Source organism: Sapajus apella, unplaced genomic scaffold (assembly GCF_009761245.1).
Source record: "Sapajus apella isolate SASKATOON/1434 unplaced genomic scaffold, GSC_monkey_1.0 scaffold29, whole genome shotgun sequence".
Lineage (NCBI taxonomy): Eukaryota > Metazoa > Chordata > Mammalia > Primates > Cebidae > Sapajus > Sapajus apella.
The window spans coordinates 7,349,942-7,374,874 of NW_022436969.1; the positions used below are offsets into that span (position 1 = coordinate 7,349,942).

Consider the following 24,933-nt stretch of genomic DNA (forward strand, 5'->3'; position numbering starts at 1 on the left):
AGAGCACTGCAGCAGCCTGCTCTTTAGTCCCTGGCTCCTGGGACCCTGTGCATTCCATCCTTGGGTGGAGTTGAATCAGAAGCCTTTACAGAACTCTTCTAACTCAGAATCTTCAAAGTACTGCATTTATTGCGGCCACATTAATTTTTTGTAAAGGTACTTATTTTAATCATAATTTTTTTTCTATTGAAAATCTTTTAGACCAGGTGTGGTGGCTCACACCTGTATTCCCAGCACTTTTGGAGGCCGGGGCAGGTGAATCACAATGTCAGGAGTTTTAGACCAGCCTGGCCAACATGATGAAACCCTGTCTCTACTAAAAATACAAAAAAACAGCTGGGTGTAGTGGCAGGAACCTGTGATCCCAGCTACTCGGGAGGCTGCGGCAGGAGAATTGCTTGAACCCAGGAGGCGGAGGTTGCAGTGAGCCAAGATCATGCCACTGCACTCCAGCCTGGGACAGAGTGATACTCTGTCTCACAAAAAAAAAAAAAAAAAAAAAAAAAGAAAAGAAAATATTTTATAAATCTTTGCAATAAAATCTTAGAGAATAAATAAAATCTTAAAGAATAAAACACAGACTTACCTGGGCATTTAAGGACTTTCATAGTCTAGCCACAACCTAATTTTCCAGCATTCTCTTCAGTTATTCTCTCCTATGATTCCTAGAAATACCCTTGACCAAACATTGTGTCTCTGATCGGAAATGTCCTCTTTTGAAATACACTTTTTATTTTCTTGAGTGAACCTTAAAGCTAATTTTTATCTGAATGAATATCAGAGTTTCTACATATAGTGTTGACAGTGCATAATTCAAGGTTCAGAGAATGTAGTATTGAAATTTTTATCATTTTATCTTTATCAAAAGCCTGGTTGCAAAAACAAAGTCACCTAAAGTAATGAAACATTTGGAAGTCTTCCTGAAGGCCATGTTATCAATCCCTTCTTCCACACATCCTTAAATGTACCATTGTGTACCCAATTTTTGTCTACATAAATAATATTTTATTGTGCATTTATATTTGATCATATTAATTTAGGATTCTTAGGATGGGATTAGTGGGTGAAAATGCATTTTTGAGCCTGTTGATACATATATCTAAGTCACCAAAAAAGATATGTTACTTTACATACCAACTTCAATACATATACTATATTGCATGTTACTAAATGTGTTTAGTGAATCCTTGGTTAAAGAAATTAGAATGACTTCAGTTATCTAACAGAAAAAATCCTTTGTAAGTTACCTGATGCTCTTGTCTCACAGCTCTTAGAATTCCTTCCTTTGTGTTGACTATAGATAGCCTGATGATTAACAGAAGAGTTCTTAGCAGGAACCTTATAAGCTGGAAGAGATTAGGGTCCTGTTTTTAACCTCCTTAGACAGAATAACTGTCAGTCAAAGATTCTGTATCCAGATAAACTAAGTTTGATAAATGAAGGAGAAATGGAGTAATTTTTCAGACACATAAATACTGAATGAATTTGCTGTTACCAAACCAGCACTACAAGCAATGCCAAAATGAGTTCTAAATTGTGAAACAAAAGCTCAATATGTACCAAAATAGAACCTGTTGGAAGCATAAAATTTACAGGGCCTATAAAACAATAACACAATGAAAAAAACAAAGTATCTTGGTATCGACTGACATGATGAATCAGTACCTCGTATCTCAATATTAGCATTGCATGCAAATGCTAATATTAATGCTCCACTTAAAAGCTGTAGAACGGCAGAACAAATAAAAAAATCACAAACCAAATATCTTGTCTTCAAGAGACTTGCCTAACACATAAGGATTCACATAAACACAAGGTAAAGGGGTGGAAAAGGCTGTTCCATGCAAATGAAAGCCAAAAACAGGCAAGATTAGCTATTCTTTTATCAGACAAAACAGACTTAAAAGCAATAACAGTTAAAAAAGAAAGAAGGTCATTACATAATGATGAAAGCATCGATCCAACAAGAAGGTATTATAATCCTAAACTTATATGCACCTAACACTGGAGCTCACAGATTTATAAAACAATTACTACTAGACCTAAGAAATAAGATAGACAGCAACATGGTAATAGTGGGGAACTTCACCACTGACAGCACTAGGTAGATCATCGAGATAGAAAGTCAACAAAGAAACAATGTACTACTACACTGTGGAACAAATGAAATGAACAGATACTTAAAGAGCACTCTGTTACAGGAAAGGGTCCCTATCCAGACCCCAATAGAGGGTTCTTGGATCTCACACAAGAAAGAATTCAGGGGAGTCCACAGTCAAAGTGAAAGCAAGTTTATTAAGAAAGTAAAGGAATAAGGCCGGGCACGGTGGCTCAAGCCTGTAATCCCAGCACTTTGGGAGGCCGAGGCGGGTGGATCACGAGGTCAAGAGATCGAGACCATCCTGGTCAACACGGTGAAACCCCGTCTCTACTAAAAATACAAAAAATTAGCTGGGCATGGTGACGCGTGCCTGTAATCCCAGCTACTCAGGAGGCTGAGGCAGGAGAATTGCCTGAACCCAGGAGGCGGAGGTTGCGGTGAGCCGAGATCGCGCCATTGCACTCCAGCCTGGGTAACAAGAGCGAAACTCCGTCCCAAAAAAAAAAAAAAAAAAAAAAAAGTAAAGGAATAAAAGAATGACTACTCCATAGACAGAGCAGCCCCAAGGGCTGCTGGTTGCCCATTTTTATGGTTATTTCTTGATGACCTGCTAAACAAGGGGTGGATTATTCATGCCTCCCCTTTTTAGACCATATAGGGTAACTTCATGATGTTGCCATGGCATTTGTAAACTGTCATGGTGCTGTTAGGAGTGTAGCAGTGAGGATGACCAGGGGTCACTCTGGTTGCCATTTTGGTTTTGGTGGGTTTTGGCCGGATCTTTTACTGCAAACTGTTTTATCAGCCAGCTCTTTATGACCTGTATTTTGTGCTGAACTCCTATCTCATCCTGTGGCTTAGAATGCCTTAACTGCCTGGGAAAGCAGCCCAGTAGGGTTCAGCCTCATTTTACCCAGCTCCTATTTAAGGTGGAGTTGCTCTGGTTCACATGCCTCTGACAGTTCTACCCAACAACTGCAGAATATACATTCTTCCCATCAGCAAATGGAAACACATGGTAAACCACATGATAGGGCACAAAAGAAGTCTTCATAAATTAAAAAAAATTGAAGTCATATCAAGTATCTTCTCAGGTCACAGTGGAATAAAACTAGAAATCAATCCCAAAAGGAATGCTCAAAACTATACAATTACATGGAAATTAAATCTGTTTCTGAATGATTTTTGGGTTAACAAATCAAGATGGAAATTAAAAAATTCTTTGAAATGAATGATAATGGTGACACAAGTTATCAAAAACCTCTGGGATAGAGTAAAAGCAGTGCTAAAAGGAGAGTTTATAGTTTAATGACTATATTAAAAAGCCTGAAAAAGCACAAATTGACAAACTAATGTCACACTTTAAGGAACTAGAGAAATAGGAACGAACTAAACCCAAATCTCGGAGAAGAAAATAAATAACAAAGATCAGAGCAGAACTAAATGAAATTGAAACAAAAAAATACAAAAGATAAATGAAACAAAAAACTGGTTTTTTGAAAAGATAAACAAAATTGAAACACCATTAGTGAGATTACCAAAGAAAAGAGAGAAGATCCACATGAGCTCAATTAGAAATGAAACAGGAGACATTACAATCCAAACCACAGAAATACAGATCATTTGAGACTGTTGTGAAAACCTTTAGATGCACAAACTAAAAAATTTAGAGGAAATAGATAAATTCTTGGAAACACAACCCTCCCAGATTAAGACAGGAAGAAACAGACACCCTGAACAGACCAATAATAAGCAGTTAGATTGAATCAGTAATTTAAAAATTGCCAATTAAAAAAAGCACAGGACCAGATGGATTCACAGCTGAATTCTACCAGAATTCAAAGAATTGGTAACAATCCTACTGAAACTATTCCAAGAGACTGAGAAAGAGGGAATCCTCCCTAAATCATTTTATGAAACCAGTATCACCCTAATACCAAAACCAGAAAAGGACATAACAAAAAAGGAAAACTACAAACCAATATCCTTGATGAACATAGGTGTAAAAATCCTCAAAAAATACTAGCGAATTGAATCCATCAGCATATCAAAAAGATAAGATACCATGATCAGGTGGATTTTATACCAGGGATACAGGGATGGTTTAACATATGCAAGTCCATAAATATGATATATCACAAACAATTAAAAGTTAAAACCATGTGATCATCTCAGTAGATGCAGAAAAAACATTGGATAAAATTTAGCATCCCTTTATGTTAAAAACTCTTTTATTATTTTTTTTTTTTTGAGACGGAGTTTCACTCTTGTTACCCAGGCTGGAATGCAATGGCGCAATCTCGGCTCACCGCAACCTCCGCCTCCTGGGTTCAGGCAATTCTCCTGCCTCAGCCTCCTGAGTAGCTGGGATTACAGGCATGCGCCACCATGCCCAGCTGATTTTTTGTATTTTTAGTAGAGACGGGGTTTCACCATGTTGACCAGGATGGTCTCGATCTCTTGACCTCGTGATCCACCCGCCTCGGCCTCCCAAAGTGCTGGGATTACAGGCGTGAGCCACCGCGCCCGGCCAAAAACTCTTAATTAACTAGGCAAAGAAAGGACTTAACCTCAAAATAATAAAAGCCATATATGCCAAACCCATACATAACCAACATCATACTGAATAGGGAAAAATTGAAAGCATTCCCTCTAAGAACTGAAGAAAAGGATGCCCACTTTTACCACTTCTATTCAACGTAGTACAGGAAGTCCTAGCCAGAGCAGTCAGGTAAGGGAAGGAAATAAAGGGCATCCAAAGTGGAGAAGAGGAAGTCAAATTAGTTTTGTTCGCCAATGGTAAGATCACACACCTAGAAAACCCTAAAGACTCATCCAAAAGACTCCTAAATCTCATAAACAAATTCAGTAAAGTCTCGGGTTATGAAATCAATGTATACAAATCAGTAGCAAAGCTATACAGCAACAGCGACCAAGCGGAGACTCAAATCAAGAAGTCAGTCCCTTTTACAACAGTTACAAAAAAATAAAATACCTAGGAATGTGTTTAGCCAAGCAGGCAAAAGGTCTCTACAAGGAAAACTACAAAATACTGCTGAAGGAAATCATAGATGACACAAACAAATGGAAACATACTTCGTGCTCATGGATGGGAAGAATCAATATTGTGAAAGTGACCATACTGCCCAAAGCAATTTACAGATGCAATGCAATTCCCATTGAAATACCATCACAACTTTTCACAGAACTAGAAAAAAATCTTAAAATTCATATACAACCCCAAAAGAACCTGAATAGCCAAAGTAATGCTAGGAAAAAAGAACAAATCTAGAGGTATCACATTATTGGACTTTATACTACAGGGTTGTAGTTATCAAAAACAGCATGGTTACTGTTGTTAAAAAAAAAAAAAAAGGCTTTTAGACCAGTGAAACAGAATAGAGAACCCAGAAATAAAACCAAATATTATATAGCTAACTGATCTTTGAAAAAGCATATAAAAACATGAAGTGGGGAAAGGACAGCCTATTCAATGGCTGTCCTTTCCCCAATTTAAGTGCTGGGATAATTGGCAAGCCACATGTAGAACGATGAAACTGGATTCCCATCTCTTATCTTAATAAAAATCAACTCAAGATGGATCAAAGACTTAATTCTAAGACCTGAAAGCATAAAAATTCTATAAGATAACATTGAAAAAACCCTTCTGGACATTGGCCTAGGCAAAGAATTCATGACTAAGATCCCTAAAGCAAGTACAACAAAAATAAATAAGCGGGACCTAATTAAACTAAAAAGCATCTGCACAGAAAAAGGAATAATCAGCAGAATAAATAGACAACCAGAGAATGAGAGAAAATATTTGCAAACTATGGATCCAACAAAGGACTAGTAACCGGAATCTACAAGGAACTCGAACAAATTGGCAAGAAAAATACAAATAATGCCATCAAAAAGTGAGGAAAATACATGAATAGACATTTCTCAAAAGAAGATACACAGTTGGCCCAAAAACATGAAAAAATGCTCAACAGCACTAATCATCAGGAAAATGGAAATTCAAACCTCAAGGAGATACCACCTTACTCCTACAAGAATGGCCACGATTATAAAGTCAGAAAGCAATAGATTTTGGTGTGGATGTGGTGAAAAGGGAACACTTTTACACTGCTGGTGGGAATGTAAATTAATACAACCTCAGTGGAGAACAGTATGCAGAGTCCTTAAAGAACTAAAAGTAGAAGGTCTATTTGATCCAGCAGTCCCACTACTGGGTACCTACCCAAAGGAAAAGAAGTCATTATATGAAAAAGATACATGCACACGCATGTTCATAGCAGCACAGTTCACAATTGCAAAAGATGTGGGACCAACCTAAGTACCTATCAACCAATGAATGGATAAAGGAAATGGAATTTATACATCATGGAATACTACTCAGCCACAAAAAGGAATTAAATAATGTCTTTTGCAGCAACTTAGATGGAGCTGGAGGTCATTATTCTAAGTGAAACAACTCAGGAATGGAAAACCAAAAACTGTTCTCACTTACAAGTGGGAGCTAAGCTTTGAAGACGCAGAAACTTACAAAGTGATATGATGGTCTTTGGGGGTGGGGGAGGGATTAAAATCTACATATTGGGCTGAGCATGGTGGCTCACGCCTGTAATCCCAGTACTTTGGGAGGATGAGGCGGGTGGATCACCTGAGGCCGGGAGTTTGACATTAGCCTGACAAACATGTTGAAACCCTGTCTGTATTTAAAAAAATACAAAAATTAGCTGGGCATGGTGGTGGGCACCTGTAATCTCAGCTACTTGGAAGGCTGAGACAGGAGAATCGCTTGAACCCAGGAGGCAGAGGTTGCAGTGAGCCGAGATCGTGTCCCTGCACTCCAGCCTGGGCGAGACACCAAGACTGTATCTCAAAAAAATAAAATAAATCTCTATATTGGGTGCAGTGTACACTGCTTGTGTGACGGGCACACTAAAATCTCAGACTTCTCCACTAAAGAACGTAATCCAAACACCACCTGTTCCCCCAAAACTATTGAAATATAAAAACAAAATAGTCAAACTCAAAAAAAACGGAAAAAAAATCTGAAAGGAGAAGCACTTCTATTTAGCCTACCTAAAACTGTTTCCTCAAAATCTGGGCTTTGTGTAAACACTTACCATGTTCTCTATTGCCACCTGGTCCAAGCCACGATTGCCTCCCATGTGGACGCTTGAAAACCTCCCCAGTGTCCCCAGATTTCACCCTTCCCCTTATAGCCTCTGCCCCGGATCCTCCCAAAATGTCAGTGGATTGATGTCCTTTGCTGGAAACATCCAGTGGCTTCCAGATCTCACTTGTGAGAAGTGAGAGTCAAAGTCCTCCTAATGACCTGCAGAGCCTTCCAGCCCCTTCAACCTCTGAGCCCTCACCTCCCAGTTTCCCTGCGGCTCCTCTCCAGCCTCATTGCACTTGCTGTCCTTCAGACAGGCCAGGCCTACGCCTGCCAGGGGCCTTTAATGTGCTGCTCCCTCTTCTGGAAGCCTCTTCTCCTGAGTGGCCTAGTTACCCTCTTCCTTCCTTCCCTAGGCCTTTCTTCAAAAGGTGCCTGCACACAGAGGCTTTTCCTGGCCTCCTGCACTGGGTTGCTCCGTCCGCTCTGCCCTGCTTTGTGTACTGCAGCCTCAGCCCTGGGGCTTCTGATTGGATTCAGCAAATGGGAGGCCCTGTCCGGAGACCCGCTGGGGGACTCCAGGGGAAGTAGGTTCAGGACTTCATCTTCATTCCCGGTTCGTCTACCTGGCCATTGTCTTTTTCTAGACTCCAGCTCTTGCTGGGCTCAGAAATACTGTCCTCTCCCCTTTCCCCTTCTGTCCCAGGGTGGTAACTGTGTCCTGCACGCCAGTCTGTTACTTCACTGAACCCTTCTCACCTTTGTGACCAATCTCTTTTTCAAATCCTCCTCAGTTACCGTTTTCTTTCTTTTTTTTTTTTTTGAGATGGGGGTCTCTCTCTGTTGCCCAGGTTGGAGGGCAGTGGTGTGATCTCAGCTCACTGCAACCTCCACCCCCCCAGGTGCAAGTAGTTCTCCTGCCTCAGCCTCCAGAGTAGCTGGTGCTACTGACACCATGTCCGGCTAATTTTTTTTATTTTTATTTTTTTTTATTTTTAATAGAGACAGAGTTTCACCATGTTTGCCAGACTGGTCTCAAACTGACCTCAGGTGATCCACCTGCCCCAACTTCCCAAAGTGCTGGGATTACAGGCATGAGCCACCATGCCTGGCCTGATATTTTCATTATGATTCTTTTGTAAGGAATCTCTGGTTTTCTTCCCCCTGTCTTGTTGCTGCTAAGATTTTCCCTTTGTCTTTGGTATTCTCTAGTTTTATTCTGTCTCTGGGTTTGGATTCTATAGCTTGCTTGAAACTCTGTTCTTTAATTCAAGGACTCATTTATTATCTTTCTTTAAGCTAGAAAAGTTCTGAGCTGTTATCTCTTCCAATTTTACTTCATCATTCTTTATATTCTCTTCTGCCAGAACTCTTAATAGACATATGTTGGATCTTCCCGTTTCTATCCTCCTACCTCGTTTCTCATTCTATTTCTTTCTGTTGCATTCTGAGCACTTTTCTCAGATCTATTTTCTAGCTTTAGTTTCTTTCTCAATTTAGTCAGCTTTTCTGCTTAATCTTTTGACTTTCTAATCTTAGTTGACTGTATTTTATAATTCTAGAAATTTTAAGTGGTGGTTTAAAAAATTTGTTATTTTTCCCCATAGTGACATGTTCTTTTATATTATATGTATTTCTAATTTTATCTCTAATAATTTCAGACATAGGAATTTCACGCCTTTTTCAGAATGTTCTTATCAAGTGGTGGCACAGCTAAGTCTTTTGTTTCTTTGGCCGAATGTTTATCACAATGGATTGCGACTTTATGGAGAGCTCATCCTCAGTGGAGCTTGTGGGATTTTTGTTTGTTTGTTTTATTTTTTTTTGAGACGGGAGTCTCTCTCTGTCCCCTAGGCTGGAGGGCATTGGTGCAATCTCGGCTCACTGCAACCTCCGTCCCCCTGGGTTCAAGCAATCTGGGTCTTGGGAAATTGAGTGAATTGATGATGTATTTTGAGGGATATCTTTCCTGCTTCTTGGGTTATGGAGGTGTCCCAATAACATAGTGCTGTGTGTGTTGCTGTCGAGGCTGTAAAGGTTTCTGTGCTTCTGGACTACTAGTTTTAAATTTGGATTTCATATCTAGGCGTGCCACAAGCTAGGGGCTTCAGTTTCTCAGGCTTCCTGCCCAGAGCTTAGGCAATAAAGTGCCCTTCATCCCGGCACCCCCCTGAGCACAAGGGCAGTTTTCCACTCACACTGTCACTGGGGTCTTTTACCTTTACCAGGCCCTACTCCCTTGATTTGGGAGGCCGAAGCCGCATACCTTCCATTCATGTAGCTGTAAAGTCTCATCTGTTAATCCTCTGGGTTTATGTTCTGTCTGACATCTACCTCTATCCTTGACCCTCCTACCAGGCATCACTGGTTAGGCCTGTTGTATCAGCCTTGATTTTTGTTTGTTTGTTTCTTTCTCACATATCTGGGTATTTTATTCTTTCAGACTGTGCACTATGTGATTTTACTGTTTTATTCAGTATCTTTATGGATTGTGATTGAAGAGATGGTCCCATCAACCTAGTCTGCCAGGCACCACAAGTGTCCCATGCTCTTTCTAATGTAAAACATGTCAGTACTCTACAATTTGTATTATCTAGTATAGAGCAAACACAGGCTGGGCACAGTGGCTCATGCCTGCAATCCCAGCACTTTGGGAGTCCAAGGCAGGCAGATCACGAGGTTAGGAGTTCAAGACCAGCCTGGCCAACATGGTGAAATCCTGTCTCTACTAAAAAAAAAATACAAAAAATTAGCCAGGCGTGGTGGTCCATGCCTGTAATCCCAGCTACTCTGGAGCCTGAGGCAGGAGAATGGCTTGAACCCGGGAGGCAGAGGTTGCAGTGAGCCGAGATCATGTCATTGCACTCCAGCCTGGGTGAAAGAGCAAGTCTCCATCTCAAAAACAAACAAACAAACAAACAAACAAATACATAAAGCCTTTTTTTCCCCCCGAGGTGGAGTCTTACTCTGTCATCCAGGCTGAAGTGCAGTGGTGTGATCTCGGCTCACTGCAACCTCTACCTCCCAGGTTCAAGCGATTCTCCTGCCTCAATGTCCCGAGTAACTGGGACTACAGAAGCATGCCATGACATCAGCTAATTTTTTGTATTTTTAGTAGACACAGCGTTTCAACTGCGTTGAAACCAGGATGTATTAGCCAGGATGGTCTCAGTCTCCTGATCACCCGCCTGGCCTCCCAAAGTGCTGGGATTGCAGGCATAAACCACCATACCCAGCCCCAGATAACCTTTTTTGGTACATTGTTCTGTGCATTTGATATATAGACAGTCCCTAACTTACAATGGTTCAACTTATAATTTTTCACCTGTACAATACTGTGAAAGTGGTATTTTCAGTTTATGATGGGTTTATTGGGATATAAGCACATTGTAAGTTGGGGATCATCTATATTAACTTAGTTGTGCCTGATAACAGCCCTAAGCAGTGTATACAGCTATTCTGTCCATTTTACAGGTAAGTTGACTGAGGCACAGAGAGCTTATATAACTTGCCCAAGGTCACAGAGCTCGTAAAAACCAGAGTTAGCATTTGACCCTGGGCAGCCTGGCTCCAGAGTATATTCTTAACCAATAAACAGGCAGGTATGGTGGCTTATGCCTATAATCTCAGCGCTTTGGGAGGTTGAGGGGGCAGATCATCTGAGGTCAGGAGTTCGAGACTGGCCTGCTCAATATGTCTAAACCCTGTCTTTACTAAAAAATACAAAAATTAGCCAGGCATCATGATGTGCACCTGTAATCCCAGCTACTTGGGAGGCTGAGGCAGGAGAATCACTTGAACCAGGGAAGTGGAGGTTACAGTGACCTGAGATCATACCATTGCACTGTAGCCTGGGTGACAGAGTCAGACTTCATCTCAAAAAACCCCAAAATCAAACAGAAAATAAACAATAAGCAGTCTGGAATGAATATCAAGAATTCAGTGTTGACCCCTGCACATTTGATCTAAGAACAGGAGGAGTTTGCAGATTTATAACCAGATCTACAATGTAAAGTAGAATTTGTTGAAGACAATTACATTAGCTTTGCTGTTTTAGTTAAGGTGGTGTTCAGACCTTCATTGTTTTCTATTCAGAAGTTCAAGGGTAGAGTGGGATTGATGTAGAGCAGGAGTTTTCATTCCACAACAAAGAAATCGCCCTTTTTTGCTGTCATTTTTTTCCTTCTCTTTTCTTGTCTTTATTCTTTTTGTTCTTCATCCACAAAAATACATCATTAATTCACTCAATTTCCCACGACCCAACTTTGAAGTCATTGTACTTCTTCTTTCTCCAAATATATTTCGTGGGTCAGTTCTCCCATTCAAGTACTAACCAGGCTTGACCCTGCTTAGCTTCCGAGATTAGTGGAGATTGGGTGTGTTCAGGCCACAGATAGTCTGTTCTGTCTTTTAATATCTCTCTGCTTTATTTCTCTTCCTATGTTCCCCCACCATTGTGCTAAAATAGGCCATAACAATTTTTCCCATTGATTACCACAGCTTCTTGGCTGGCCACGCTGCCTCCACTCTTTTTTTTTTTTTTTTTTTGGTGACAGAGTCTTGCTCTGTCACCCAGGCTGGAGTGCAATGGCCGATCTCAGCTCATTGCAACCTCCACTTCCTGGGTTCAAGCGATTCTTTTGCCTCAGCCTCCTGAGTAGCTGGGATTATAGGCATGCACCACCACACCCGGCTAATTTTTGTATTTTTAGTAAAGATGGGACTTCATCATGTTGGCCGGGCTGGTCTTGAACTCCTGACCTTAGTTAATCTACCCACCTTGGCCTCCCAAAGTGCTGGGATTACAGGCGTGAGCCACTGTGCCCGTCCCTGCCTCCACTCTTTTATTCTTTCATTTACCTACATGGAATATTCCACAGAGTACTAGATGCCTCTGAAACACAAATTAGAATTGTCACAGCCTTAACAGAAGCATTCAGTACCTCAGGGTAGAATCTGAACTCTAAGTCACTGAGTTTGTGACCTGTGTGTCTACTCACTTCAGCAGCCTCCTGTCTTACCTATTCCTTCCTTCCTTCTACACTCTGTGCAGCAACAGTGACCTTTTCCTGTGCATTTGGGTCTTAGCATATGTTGTTTCCAAGACATGAAATCTCACATGTAGGTTACAGAAACGTCTCCTTGACTTCTCTAACACTAGGCCAAATGTTCTTAAATGTTTTCAGATTACCCTGCACTTTCTCTACCATGGCACTAACCACTCTTTAGTGTAATGCTTCCGTTTCTCTCTCTGGGCAGGCCCTGCCTCCTCAGATGTTAGAAGGGACAGGAAGAGCAAGCAAAGGTACAGGCCACAACAGTCGCCCCTATTCAGGCCTGTTTGTACAGGGCACCGGAGGGCGAGCTTCTGTCTTTGGTCCAAGCCCTCTTTCAGGCAGCAAGGTTGAAGAGTCCAATAGGTGAGACAGTGTGGCTATGAGACTAAGTGATGTATTGTTCACTTTTACTTCTGCCAAAGTCTGTTATATTATATTTTTGAGACGGAGTGTGGCCCAGGCCGGAGTACAGTGGCACTATCTCGGCTCACTGCAACCTCTGCCTCCAGGTTCAGGTGATTCTCCAGACTCAGCCTCCCAAGCAGCTGGGATTACAGGCAAGTACCACCTCGCCCGGCTAATTTTTATATCTTTAGTAGAGACAGGATTTCGCCATGTTGGCCAGGTTGGTCTCGAACTCCTGACCTCAGGTGATCTGCCTCGCTCAACTTCCCAAAGTGCTGGGATTACAGAGGTGAGCCACCACACCCAGCCTATATCTATCAAAGTCTAGAAGACAGGCAAGCTCTGTCTGAAGCTCTCTCAAGCATGCAGACTGGGTTAACCCTAACATGTCATGCAGTTCTACACCGTATTCTTTGTGGCACAGCCCTTCTCAAGACTCCTCTCTTGACCTTGGGCACAGGTGCCCTTTCTAGATCATATGTGGCTCAACCCTAGCTACCGTTTACTTCATTAACTCTTTTTCTCATAAGACCATTACCATAAGGTGACAAACCCACTGGACAATTCAATCAGAAATGATGCAAATCCAATTATACCCTCTGATAAAGATTTTACTCAATTTGATTAAAATTAATCTTCCTTATTGCCTCACTTCATTTTCATTTGGAAGGGAGTGCAAAACACATCCTGTAGTTCTGCTGGCTTCTCTCCTGTTTTGTTTGACTTCAGGTCTTTGTGACTTGTATTCTCTTTTCTAAATTTTTCTTTTTTTTTGAGATGGAGTTTCACTCTTGTTGTCCAGGCTGGAGTGCAGTGACGCAATCTTGGTCCACCACAACCTCCACCTCCCGGGTTCAAGTAGTTCTCCTGCTTCAGCCTCCTGAGTAGCTAGAATTACAGGCATGTGCCACCACACCCGGCTAATTTTGTATTTTTAGTACAGTGGGGGATTCTCCATATTAGTTAGGCTGGTCTTGAACTTCCAACCTCAGGTGATCCACCCGCCTTGGCCTCCCAAAGTGCTGGGATTACAGGTTGTGAGCCACCCTCCCAGCCTCTCTTCTCTAAATTTTTAAATGTAAATCATTGCATTTTTTCCAGATAATCATATCCTTCTCCTCTTACTCTTCTAAAGTCTCTCTTTGATCAGTATTATTCATTCAATAGGAATTGTTTTATTTTCCATTTTCCTTGCTAGACAGCAAGCTCTGTAAGGACAAAGACTGTCTGTTCTACTTACCCCTTTTTTTTCCAGCCCCTAGCTGGTGTCTGCCACGCAGCTGCCACTCCATATCTGGTAGATGAAATCCTCTCACCTCGCTAGAGTTCTAATTGATCATATTCTGAAACTGTCTTCCCTCAGGACTAGTATTTTTGGCACTCTATTTTAGAGATGTTTGTTTTATTGGATTTATATTTGGCGATAAAAAAACGTTTCTTGTTCCTTAAGATCCAGCTCAAGTGCCACATCTTTTCATCAAACTGTGGATTACTCTAGTCCATAATGATAATGCTCTTCTCTGAAATTTTATTTTATTTTTTCATGAGTAGAATCTCTTAATGAAATTTTTTTTTTTTTAACTTGAGATGGAGTCTTGCTCTGTCGCCCAGGCTGGAGTGCCGAGGTGTGATCTTGGCTCACTGCAACCTCTACCTCCCAGGTTCAAGGGATTCTCCTGCCTCAGCCTCCCGAGTAGCTGGGACTACAGGGGCATGCCCTCATGCCCAGCTAATTTTTTGTATTTTTAGTAGAGATGGGGTTTCACTGTGTTAGCCAGGATGGTCTCCATCTCCTGACCTTGTGATCTGCCTGCCTCGGCTTGCTAAAGTGCTGGAATTATAGGCGTGAGCCACCATGCCTGGCCTGAAATTTTAATATTTTTAAAAGTATGCACAACGTGCTCTGTAGTTGTATGTCACAACATCCTAGATGTTATCTTTTTATTATTTATTGAATACATGCCACTTTGAGCTATGTGTTTTATATCCTCCAGTGCAATGAATATAAATTATATAGATGTAGATATTACGGATAAAATGGTCAGAGGTACTTCTTCAGTGGATGATTATATTCAAGGTAGTCATTTCAATTTGAACAAAAAATAGATATATTTTCAAGTTTTAGTTTTATGGAGTAGAAGCTTTTAGAAGGTTAGTTGATTTTTATGTGCAAATATTTGTTCCTTGTTTTGAAAAGAGAGCACTGATTTTCTTTGAAGCATTTATATAATTCCAATCTGATATGAAAGTCCATTTTAAAATAGATTTTGCTCATTCCGGTTAGATTAGGTCTTTCATGTATGTAGTCATTATGTATTGCATTTTTTTAAACACCATTATGTATTGCATTTTTTTTAACATCACAAATGGTGAGAATATTTCAGTTAAAAAATGTTGAAAAACAGGCAAAATATATTTTCTTGTACCACAAGTAAAAAACAAAATGTAGTTAAAAATTACTTATTTCTCAATCTGCCCTAATCAACCAATCTATAGTAATATAAATGATAGTGTTTTTATTTCATATTTTACCTGAAAAGAACCACAATTCTTTTAAGGTAAAATGTAATAACTTGAAGCCATTTGGATTCAGATTATATTTTACATTAAAAGAATTATGGTAGCAAGGCATGGAATAAGGTATTTTATTAGTTTTCTTATTCATGTAATAAATATTTGAGAGGTTATGTTTTTGGCAAAGCTCAGAGCTTGGATGCGGGTAAGGAGGTTTGGAGTTTACAGAGAGTTGCAGAGAGACAACATCCATATGATGCTTCATGGCCCTGTGACAAGTGGATGTGGCTGCTGTTGGAGTCCAGGAGCAGCTGCTGTCAGGGCCCTGGTGATATTTTGTTGTTTTTAGAGACAGGGTCTTGCTCTGTCACCCAGGCTGAAGTGCAGTGGTGTGATCATAGCTTATTGCAACCTCGAACTCCTGGGCTCAAGTGATCCTCCTGCCTTGGCCTCCCACAGTGTTGTCATTACAGGCATGAGCCACAGCACCCAGCCTCCACAGTGATATTTAAGGAAGGCTTCCTGGGGGAGGATGGCATTTGAACTAGGCCTTGAAAGACAATGATTTTTTTTTGTCAAGTAGGGAAACTTCTGAATATGAATAATTATTATTTCCAATATTCAAGTAAGTGGGAACATTTTGAAGACTGTTTCTAGGTAAACAAACATTTCCAGGAGAACAGTCTGGCTGAAACCAATTTAGTTTATTGGGCATCTTAAATGTTAGGCTAAGGAAATGTGGACTTTTATTTTTTTACAGTAGGAGAACAGTGGAGGCTGTCTGTACAAGAGGCTAATTTGTTCACACAAAGAAACAAGTATTTGAAAAACCCGATTAAAAATTGTTCAGTGTAATCATGAAAAATGACAGATTGTGAGCTTTTTATGTCTAAAGTTAAGCTTTTCCAATATGATCTCCTAACAGCTTTCATGACTTAAAAAACATTTTTAGTACAAAAAATAACTATTTTCCTGAAAATCAACAGTATCAGATTCTTACAGCAGGCCAAATAAAGCAAGATACTGGCCTTTTTGCATTTATTCATAACAGTTTGGTCTCTAAATATTAACTGGCTAAAACATATTTGCAGTGATTCCCAGTTGGTCACTTTTCTAGAAGCTTAGCAGTTTTATTTTTTTTATGTAACAATATGTAAACATTCTATAAGAAGCGTGCCAGGCCGGGCCCGGTTGCTCATGCCTGTAATCTCAACATTATGGGAGACCGAGGCATGCAGATCACAAGGTCAGGAGATCAAGACCATCCTGGCCAACATAGTGAAACCCCGTCTCTACTAAAAATACAAAAAAATTAGCTGAGTGTGGTGGCATGCCCCTGCAGTCCTAGCTACTCGGGAGGCTAAGGCAGGATAATTGCTTGAACCCAGGAGGCGGAGATTGCAGTGAGCCGAGATCGCACCGCTGCACTACAGCCTGGGTGACGGTGCGAGACTCTGTCTCCAAAACAAACAAAGCAAAAAAAGCATGCCAATGTGAGTTGAATGGCCCTGGTGTGCTACATTGCAGTGTGGCATATGGCAAGGTTCAGCATTTCTTAAATGGTTCCCCTGTGGAAGTTCATTTCAAAAATCTTGTTTTAACACTAGCTTGTCAGAGAAATGAGGTAACATTTGACTCTTTGGGACAAAAGAATTCGACACTCTCTCAGTGTGGATTCTTATGAAAACTTCTCTTTATGGCTGGGGGCGGTGGCTCACGCCTGCAATCTCAGCACTTTGGGAGGCCTAGGTGGGCGAATCACCTGAGGTCAAGAGTTCAAGACTAGCCTGGCCAACATGGTGAAACCTGTCTTTACTAAAAATACAAAAATTAGCCAGGTATGGTGGTGCATGCCTGTAATCCCAGCTACTCAGGATGCTGAGGCAGGAGAATTGCTTGAACCTGGGAGGCGGAGTTTGCAGTGAGCCGAGAATGCGCCACTGCACTCCAGCCTGGGCAACTCCGTGTGTGTGTGTGTGTGTGTGTGTGTGTGTGTGTGTGTGTGTGTGTGTATGTAAAATACACATATATATGTAAAATACATACATATATATGTATATATGTGTGTGTGTGTGTGTGTGTGTGTGTGTATATATATATTTGGGATATTTTTTGAAACCTTGCATTACCAGTATTTTCAAACACTTGTAAGTATTCCTAAGCATGTATTTAGACAATTAATGTTTGTTCATGTTAACAAGTATCTAATGTTTATGAAATATCTAAAACAGACAAAAACAGGATATTAAGCTTACGATGGTATTTAATACAAGCACTATATCTATGGATGGTTATGCTTCCATCTTCCTGTCATTTATGCCCTGAAAGTGGAAAATTACTAGATTACTCAGAAAATGTATGGAAGGCATAGGCTGCGTGTGTGTCTCCTGGTACATCTCCTCACAGTACTCAGTCCACAGTTCGTGTGAGACATCTGTTCAGGCACTATTTAAGTCATATGGCACCTAGCATATGGTACTTTCTTTTGCTATTTAGCAACTAAGTAGAGAATAAATCTTCACAATGTGTATCAGAGGTTCAAAATGAAAAATAAAGTCTGTAAAGTCAAATTTGTTTTAAAATATGGTAGTTTTCAATTAGTTGGGCTTTATTAAGAATAGCTAACAAGAGAAAACTATTCCATAAGATATATTTCATAAGATGTAAACTGTGGTAAAATATCATTTGGCCTTCATATCCATATATATAAAAAATATCATTTGGCCTTCATATCCATATATATATATAAATATAAAATATTTGGACTTCATATTCATATATATATAAAATATATATAAAATATTTAGCCTTCATATCCACATATATATAATATATATAATATTTTGCCTTCATATACATACACACACACACACACACACACACACACACACACACACACACACACACATTTTTTTGAGGTGGAGCCTTGCTCTGTCTCCCAGGCTGGAGTATAGTGGCACCATCTCAGCTCACTGCAACCGCCACCTCCCAGGTTCAAGCGATTCTCCTACCTCAGCTGCCCGAGTAGCTGGGATTACAGGCACCCACCAGCACACCCAACTAATTTTTGTATTTTTAATAGAGATAGGGTTTCACCATGTTGGCCATTACTGGTCTTGAGCCATAGTATAGAAACTTGAACTCCTGGGCTCAAGGGATCCTCCTGCCTCCGCCTCCCAAGTTGCTGAGACTATAGGTGCACACCACCATGCCCAGCTAATTTTTAAATTTGGTAGAGATGGAGTCTTGCTTTATTGCTGGGGCTACTCTTGAACTCCTGGCCTCAAGTGATCCTTTCACCTTGGCCTCTCAAAGTGCTGGGATTACCCATGCCTGGCCCTAGCTGTAATATTGTATCTTTTAACAAATCTTGTTCTATCCCCACCTTTTAGTTATTTTTTGATGAAAAGATGTCTTAAATGTTAAGATTTTTATTTGATGGAAGGGACAGATTTAAAGGATCTTAATGTATAATTAACAAAATATCAGAAACCATTTCAACTAAGTACATTTTTTTTTGCATTAATCTGGACATGACATTTTGCTTGGTTTTTGTTTGTTTGTTTGTTTGTTTTTTTTAATGAGTAAACGGGTTAAGACTTTCCGTGGGGGACCACGGCAGATACTGATATTACCATTTCTTTATTCCCAACTTAAATATATACTCAGTGGTACTGGACCTTTATAGGAACACATTTTTGAGAGCGAAAGACCTATTTCTGCCAAACAATGGTCCAAACAGGAAGTAGAGTTAATGCCGTCTTCAGATATGTTAGCCACCGTGTCAACTACGGAATTATTTTTGTTTCTTTAGCACTTGCTTTTGAATAAAATTACTTATCTATAAAGGAAATGTTAATGTCTTATAAGGAGTGCTATCAGTCCTTCCTGTCAGCTGTTCTTCTTAAACATTACATTGTTATTTAATTCCTATAAACTTTTTTTTTAGTCTTGGTGCTTGTAGGGTGGCGCTCCCCAACTTTTTTGGCACCAGGGACTGATTTCATGGAAGACAGTTTTTCCATGGACTCAAGAGTAGGGGTGGGAGTGGGAGTGGGGAGATGGTTTCATTTCGGGCTGAAACGGTTTCACCTCAGATCATCAGGCATTAGATTCTCATAAGGAGCCCACAACCTAGATCCCTTGTATACACAGTTGGCAATAGGATTCGTGCTCTTGTAAGAATCTAATGCCGCCACTGATCTGACACTAGGCAGAGCTCAGGTGGTAATGCTCACTCACCCTCTGCTCACCTCTTGCTGTGCAGCCCAGTTCCTAACAGAACTGCACCCAGATTTGGGAACTCCTGTTGTAGAGTATAGGCCTTTTTTAGGAGAAGACTCCATTCTTTCTTTTTCTGTACCAATTTATGTGCCCCAAATAAAGTGTGTACTTAATAAAGATGCCCAAGAAACATATGAGACCCGGCTTGGTGGCTCACGCCTGTAATCCCAGCACTTTGGGAGGCTGAGGTGAGCGGATCACCTCAGGTCAGGAGTTCAAGACCAGCTTGGCCAATGTCGTGAAACCCTGTCTCTGCTTAAAATAAGAAAACAATTAGCCAGGCGTGATGGCCTGTACCTGCAGTCCCAGCTACTTGGGAGGCTGATGTAGGAGAATCCATTGAACCTGGAGGTGGAGGTTACAATGAGCCAAGATTGCTCCATTGCACTCCAGCCTGGGCCACAGAGTGAGACTCCATCTCAAAAGAAAAAAAAAAAAAAAAAAAGAAACATATGATATCTTTTGCTTAAGATAGCTAGATGGAAAGATGAGGTTAATAGATATTAAGAATATTTTTGTGGTCTTAGTTTACCTTAAGATTCCTTAAAATCACACTCACTATATTTCTTTATTTATTTATAGAGATGCTTCCATCATTTCTTCAGAAAGTTGAAGTTGTCTCAGAAGCCTCTAGAGAGACTTGTGTAGCTTTGAGTGATTGCCTTAATCTCTTCACTAAACAAGAAGGGGTAGGTAGTTCAGAATTGAATTTGTAAAATAATTGTTTGGATGTTACTTGTGTGGTTGTTCATGAAGTCATTGCTTTCAGATTGTTCAAAGGTAGGAAAAAATTAGTATTAACAAAGAAAATGAAAGCTTCATTTGTCACCAAAATTTAGAACTTGTTCATTATTGATTAAGCAGGATGAAATAACTTATGTTCATGTCTTTTGAATTTGTTGATGTGGCCGTATTTAATAGGTATATTTAAAATTGATCTATCAGGATTGTTGTAACATTTCAATAAGAGAGATGAGAAAATATTCTAGAGACAGAAGGGCTTTATGTTTAAAAAAACTTTTATTTAGAAAATAGAGTGCTATCATACTTATCTATGTAAGCTAAGCTCAATGGATTAAATATCTTTAGTGTTCTTTCCCCTCACTCTCTTACCCTTTAACTGTTTGCCATTTGCTTTTCTAAATATGAGTAAGGCTGAGTACGGTAGCTAATGCTTGTAATTCCAGCACTTTGGGAGGCCAAGGCAGGCAGATCACCTGAGGTCAGGAGTTCGAGACCAGTCTGGCCAAAATGATGAAACCCTGTCCCTGCTAAAAATACAAATATTAGCCAGGCATGGTGGCACGTGTTTGTAATTCAGCTCCCAGGGAAGCTGAGGCAGGAGAATCACTTCAGCCTGGGGGGCAGAGGTTGCAGTGAGCCAAGACTGCGCCACTGCACTCCATCCTGGGTGACTGAGTGAGACTCCATCTCAAAAAAAAATTAGCCTGAGAATCACTTGAACCCAAGAGGCAGAGGCTGCAGTGAACCAAGATCACGCCATTGTACTCCAGTGTAGGTGACAGAGTGAGACCCTGTCTCAAAAAAAAAAAAAGAAAAAGAAAACCAAATATGAGTAACAGTGCTATGCTGAGCTATTACTGATTGTTTTTGAAAGGACTGAAAAGTTGTAAGGATATGCTTTGGTTGCCAGAACTAGGATTTTTCTTGTTTTATGGTTTTTCCCCTCATTTCTGTGACTTTAATGTAAGTCAAGTGTCAACAGGCTTTCTTTGCATTTTGTTTATATATATATATGTCTAATCCTCAGTATTTTAGTTAAGATACCAGATTTCTTATTCTCGTTATAGTTTACTCGTACCTTTTGGTTAGAGATCAGGTTTCAGTAAAAGAAGATAGATGGAACGGTTTTATATACGTTCCTCTAATATGTAAAGATCTAAAATTTTATTTTCTTGTGATTACAAAAGGATCCTTATGAATTCATATACAGTGTTTTTTTTTTTTTTTTTTTTTTTGAGATATGGTCTCATTCTTTTGCCCAGGCTGGAGTACAATGGCACAGTCATAGCTCACTGCAGCCTCAACTTCCCAGGCTCAAGTGATCATCCCACCTCAGCCTCACAAATAGCTGGGACTACTGGCATGCACCACCACGCCCAGCTAATATATATATATATATATTTTAAAGAGATGGGGCCTTTGCCCAGCTTTGTCTTGAACTCCTGGATGCAAGCCATCCACCTGACTCAGCCTCCTGAAGTGCTGGCATTACAGGCATGAGCCACCATGGCGAGCATATACAAATTTTTAAATGCTGTGTTTGCTATATGTAGTATAAATTCCATATATTAGTTTATTTGGAGAATAAGACAAATATGGAAATAATAATCATCTAAAACAAACTTACCAAAAGTCTTTTAATAGAATTTTATTAATTATCACAGGAAAACATAATTGTTCATTAAACATTGCAAAATGGTTGATTTTTTAATACTGTTTGAAAATATCCCTCCTCAGCACTTCTATTTTTGGTGGTTTGCAAATTTCATGTGCAAGTTTATTTAAATAACAGGTGATTTCATGTTCTAAATAAATCTGGAGAGGATGGTTACATTTCAGAATATCTTTGAAATTAATAAATTATGATGTCATAGGATTCATGAAATATTTAGTACATTGTAAAACCACATTTCACTCATGTCTCATGTGGCATCTGATAAATGTATTGATAGCTTTCTTGTTCTAGAGATGTATGGTTTTAAGGCTGAACATTAGATTGGAAGTAATGTGTGAATTTTGTGCATGTTTAATTTCTGGAGGAATCAAACTATTCTATTTTTTAAACTATCTGTTTTAAAAAATAGCCTAATTCTTTCTTTTTGTGAAAATCTAGATGTGTAAGAGTGTTAGCCTAAAGTTTAGACTAATTGACTTCTTTTAGCCTCTTAATGAGTATTAAATAAGATGATATAAGCAAAATACTTAGCATAATACCAGACACATAGTAAGCTCTGAATAAAAGTCAACGGTTATCGTAAGATCTTATCTAATTAACATTTGTAGCCTCTCTTTTCTGATAGTATCTTGGAGCTTTTATTTGTGTAACTTTGGATTTATCTTGTTTTGGGAAGAGGTAGCATTGTCTAAAGAACTTTTATTTGACCACTACCATTGAGATGATCGTGTTGTGTTTCCATCCTTATTATTTAAATGACAAGGCTACTTCACTTCTCTGAACCTTGCTGTCTTCATCTGTTAAATAAGGGAGACCATATAGCAAGCTGTTAGAAGCACTGTTCTGAAAGTCTGATGGACCTGTTTTAAATCTCAGTCTTTCTCTAACTTGTCTCCAACTGTGGGACAAGTTTCTGTAAAATGAAAATAAACACCTCTGAGTTGGGCGTGGGCATCAACTATATGTAGATGAATGATACATATATAGATTATGTTAGCATACTGCGTGGAACACAGTATTCCATTTAGTAACTAGCATTTAATGTTTCAAACTTTTGGAGTATCTAAGATATCTTTTCTGTAATTATATGAAATACTAACTCCATGAAACACTTAGAATCCATGGATTTCCTTCTCAACAATAAGATAAACAGTGAGAAGCCACCACAAAATATTTGAAAGGTAAGTAGCATTTCTGAAGTTAGTCTTTCAAATGCATAAGGATTACAACATAGGAATTTAATAGCATAATCGAGGTCAGAGTGGTGTAATTATGTGCTGTAATGCCTTATTTATCTGGCATTGTAAATTACATTTCTATTATCTGGAAATTTTATTTAAAGAGCAGGCATAATCTTTGAAGTCCTCCAGACCTGGCTTTAATTCCTGGCTCTGCGATATTTACTCTCTTTGACTCCGTTTTAAAATACAGTCTCCTTTTTAAAATGGTGACCACCCAAAAGGGATTGTTTTGAAGAGTAAAGGAGATTATGTTGGTGAAACACCTCTGTAGGGCCTGGCACAAAACAGGGATCCAATAGCCCCCCCAGCAGCAACGCTGTTTTTATTCTAGTCTTTTTTGATGGCAGTTATTCTAAATGTTTCACATCTTAACCTAAAATTTTAAAACTTACTTTTATGTTTCTTTCATTTTTTTTTTTTTTTTTTTTTTTTTTTGAGACGGAGTTTCGCTCTTGTTGCCCAGGCTGGAGTGCAATGGCGCGATCTCGGCTCACCGCAACCTCCGCCTCCTGGGTTCAGGCAATTCTCCTGCCTCAGCCTCCTGAGAAGCTGGGATTACAGGCATGCGCCACCATGCCCAGCTGATTTTTTGTATTTTTAGTAGAGACGGGGTTTCACCATGTTGACCAGGATGGTCTCAATCTCTTGACCTCGTGATCCACCCGCCTCGGTCTCCCAAAGTGCTGGGATTACAGGCTTGAGCCACCGTGCCCGGCCCATTTTTTTTTTTTTTTTTTTAACAAGCCCTTGTCAGGCCAGAATTTTATGTTTTCTGTGTGTCTCGAGATTGGTCGTTTGTATGTCAGTAATTACTCTGTGCCTTAATACAGAGGTGCCCTCAGGGGATAATGTTTATATGAGTCCGTGTTTTTCTACTAAATAGCCTGGTCCTGCCAATGCTTTTTGAACTCTTGTTTGCTCTTTATAGGTTTTTAAAAATTACCCTCTTGATTTTTCGAATTAACTGTGTACTTGCCTCTAGCAGTGGAATACTGATGCCTTCTGATTTACTCTTTCTAATCTCCTATCTAAAAGAAAACCAGATAACCAAACTCCATAAAATTATGTCCAGCTAGAGTAAACTGGCTGTGAGAATCTTGGGGGGTTACAGTCTGCGCAGGCCTTCATGCCTTCTATTTCTGTGATATGTGGGTGTTTTTTTGCTTATTTGAGGATGTACTGATATGACCTACATAATCGAGGTTTTCATGGGAGCTATAAATAAATGAGGCAATATTGCAGGCAGATTTTATTTGTAAATAGAACTGCTTACGGCCGGGTCCAGTAGCCTGTAATCCCAGCACTTTGGGAGGCCAAGGCGGGCAGATCACCTGAGGTCTGGAGATTGAGACTAGCCTGGTTAACATGGTGAAACCTCATTTCTACTAAAAACACACAAAAAATTAGCTGGGTGTGGTGGTGCACACCTATAATCCCAACTATTTGGGAGGCTGAGGCAGGAGAATCACCTGAACCTGGGAGGCGGAGGTTGCAGTGAGCTGAGATTGTACCATTGCACTCCAGCTTGGGCAACAAGAGCAAAACTCCGTCTCAAAAAAAAAAAAAAAACACAAAAACCAAACAATACTGCTTATGCTGTTGAGAAAATGGCAATATAAAAAATAATTGATAAAGTTTGTGGTTGCTCTACTAAAGAAAAACCTGATACTGTTTTTAGGGTGGTTTTCTTGGAAACAGTATAACAGAATGTGAGTGCTGTGTCTTTTCTTACCCTGGTCTGAGAGTTCCATTCGAAAGGCCAGAAACTGGTTTCTGGAATTATA

At 39.8% G+C, this 24,933-nt stretch overlaps 1 protein-coding gene across 3 annotated transcripts in view; it reads left to right on the forward strand.

Moving 5' to 3' along the window:
• The window catches only part of OSBPL1A (oxysterol binding protein like 1A), a 235,739-nt gene that overhangs the window by 94,577 nt on the left and 116,229 nt on the right, over positions 1 to 24,933 (forward strand). For all 3 annotated transcript variants that reach the window (XM_032293166.1, XM_032293167.1, XM_032293168.1), the window contains one exon: positions 20,072 to 20,178. In XM_032293166.1, the coding sequence (XP_032149057.1) occupies positions 20,072 to 20,178 (107 nt within the window). The remainder of the gene's footprint in view (positions 1 to 20,071; positions 20,179 to 24,933) is intronic.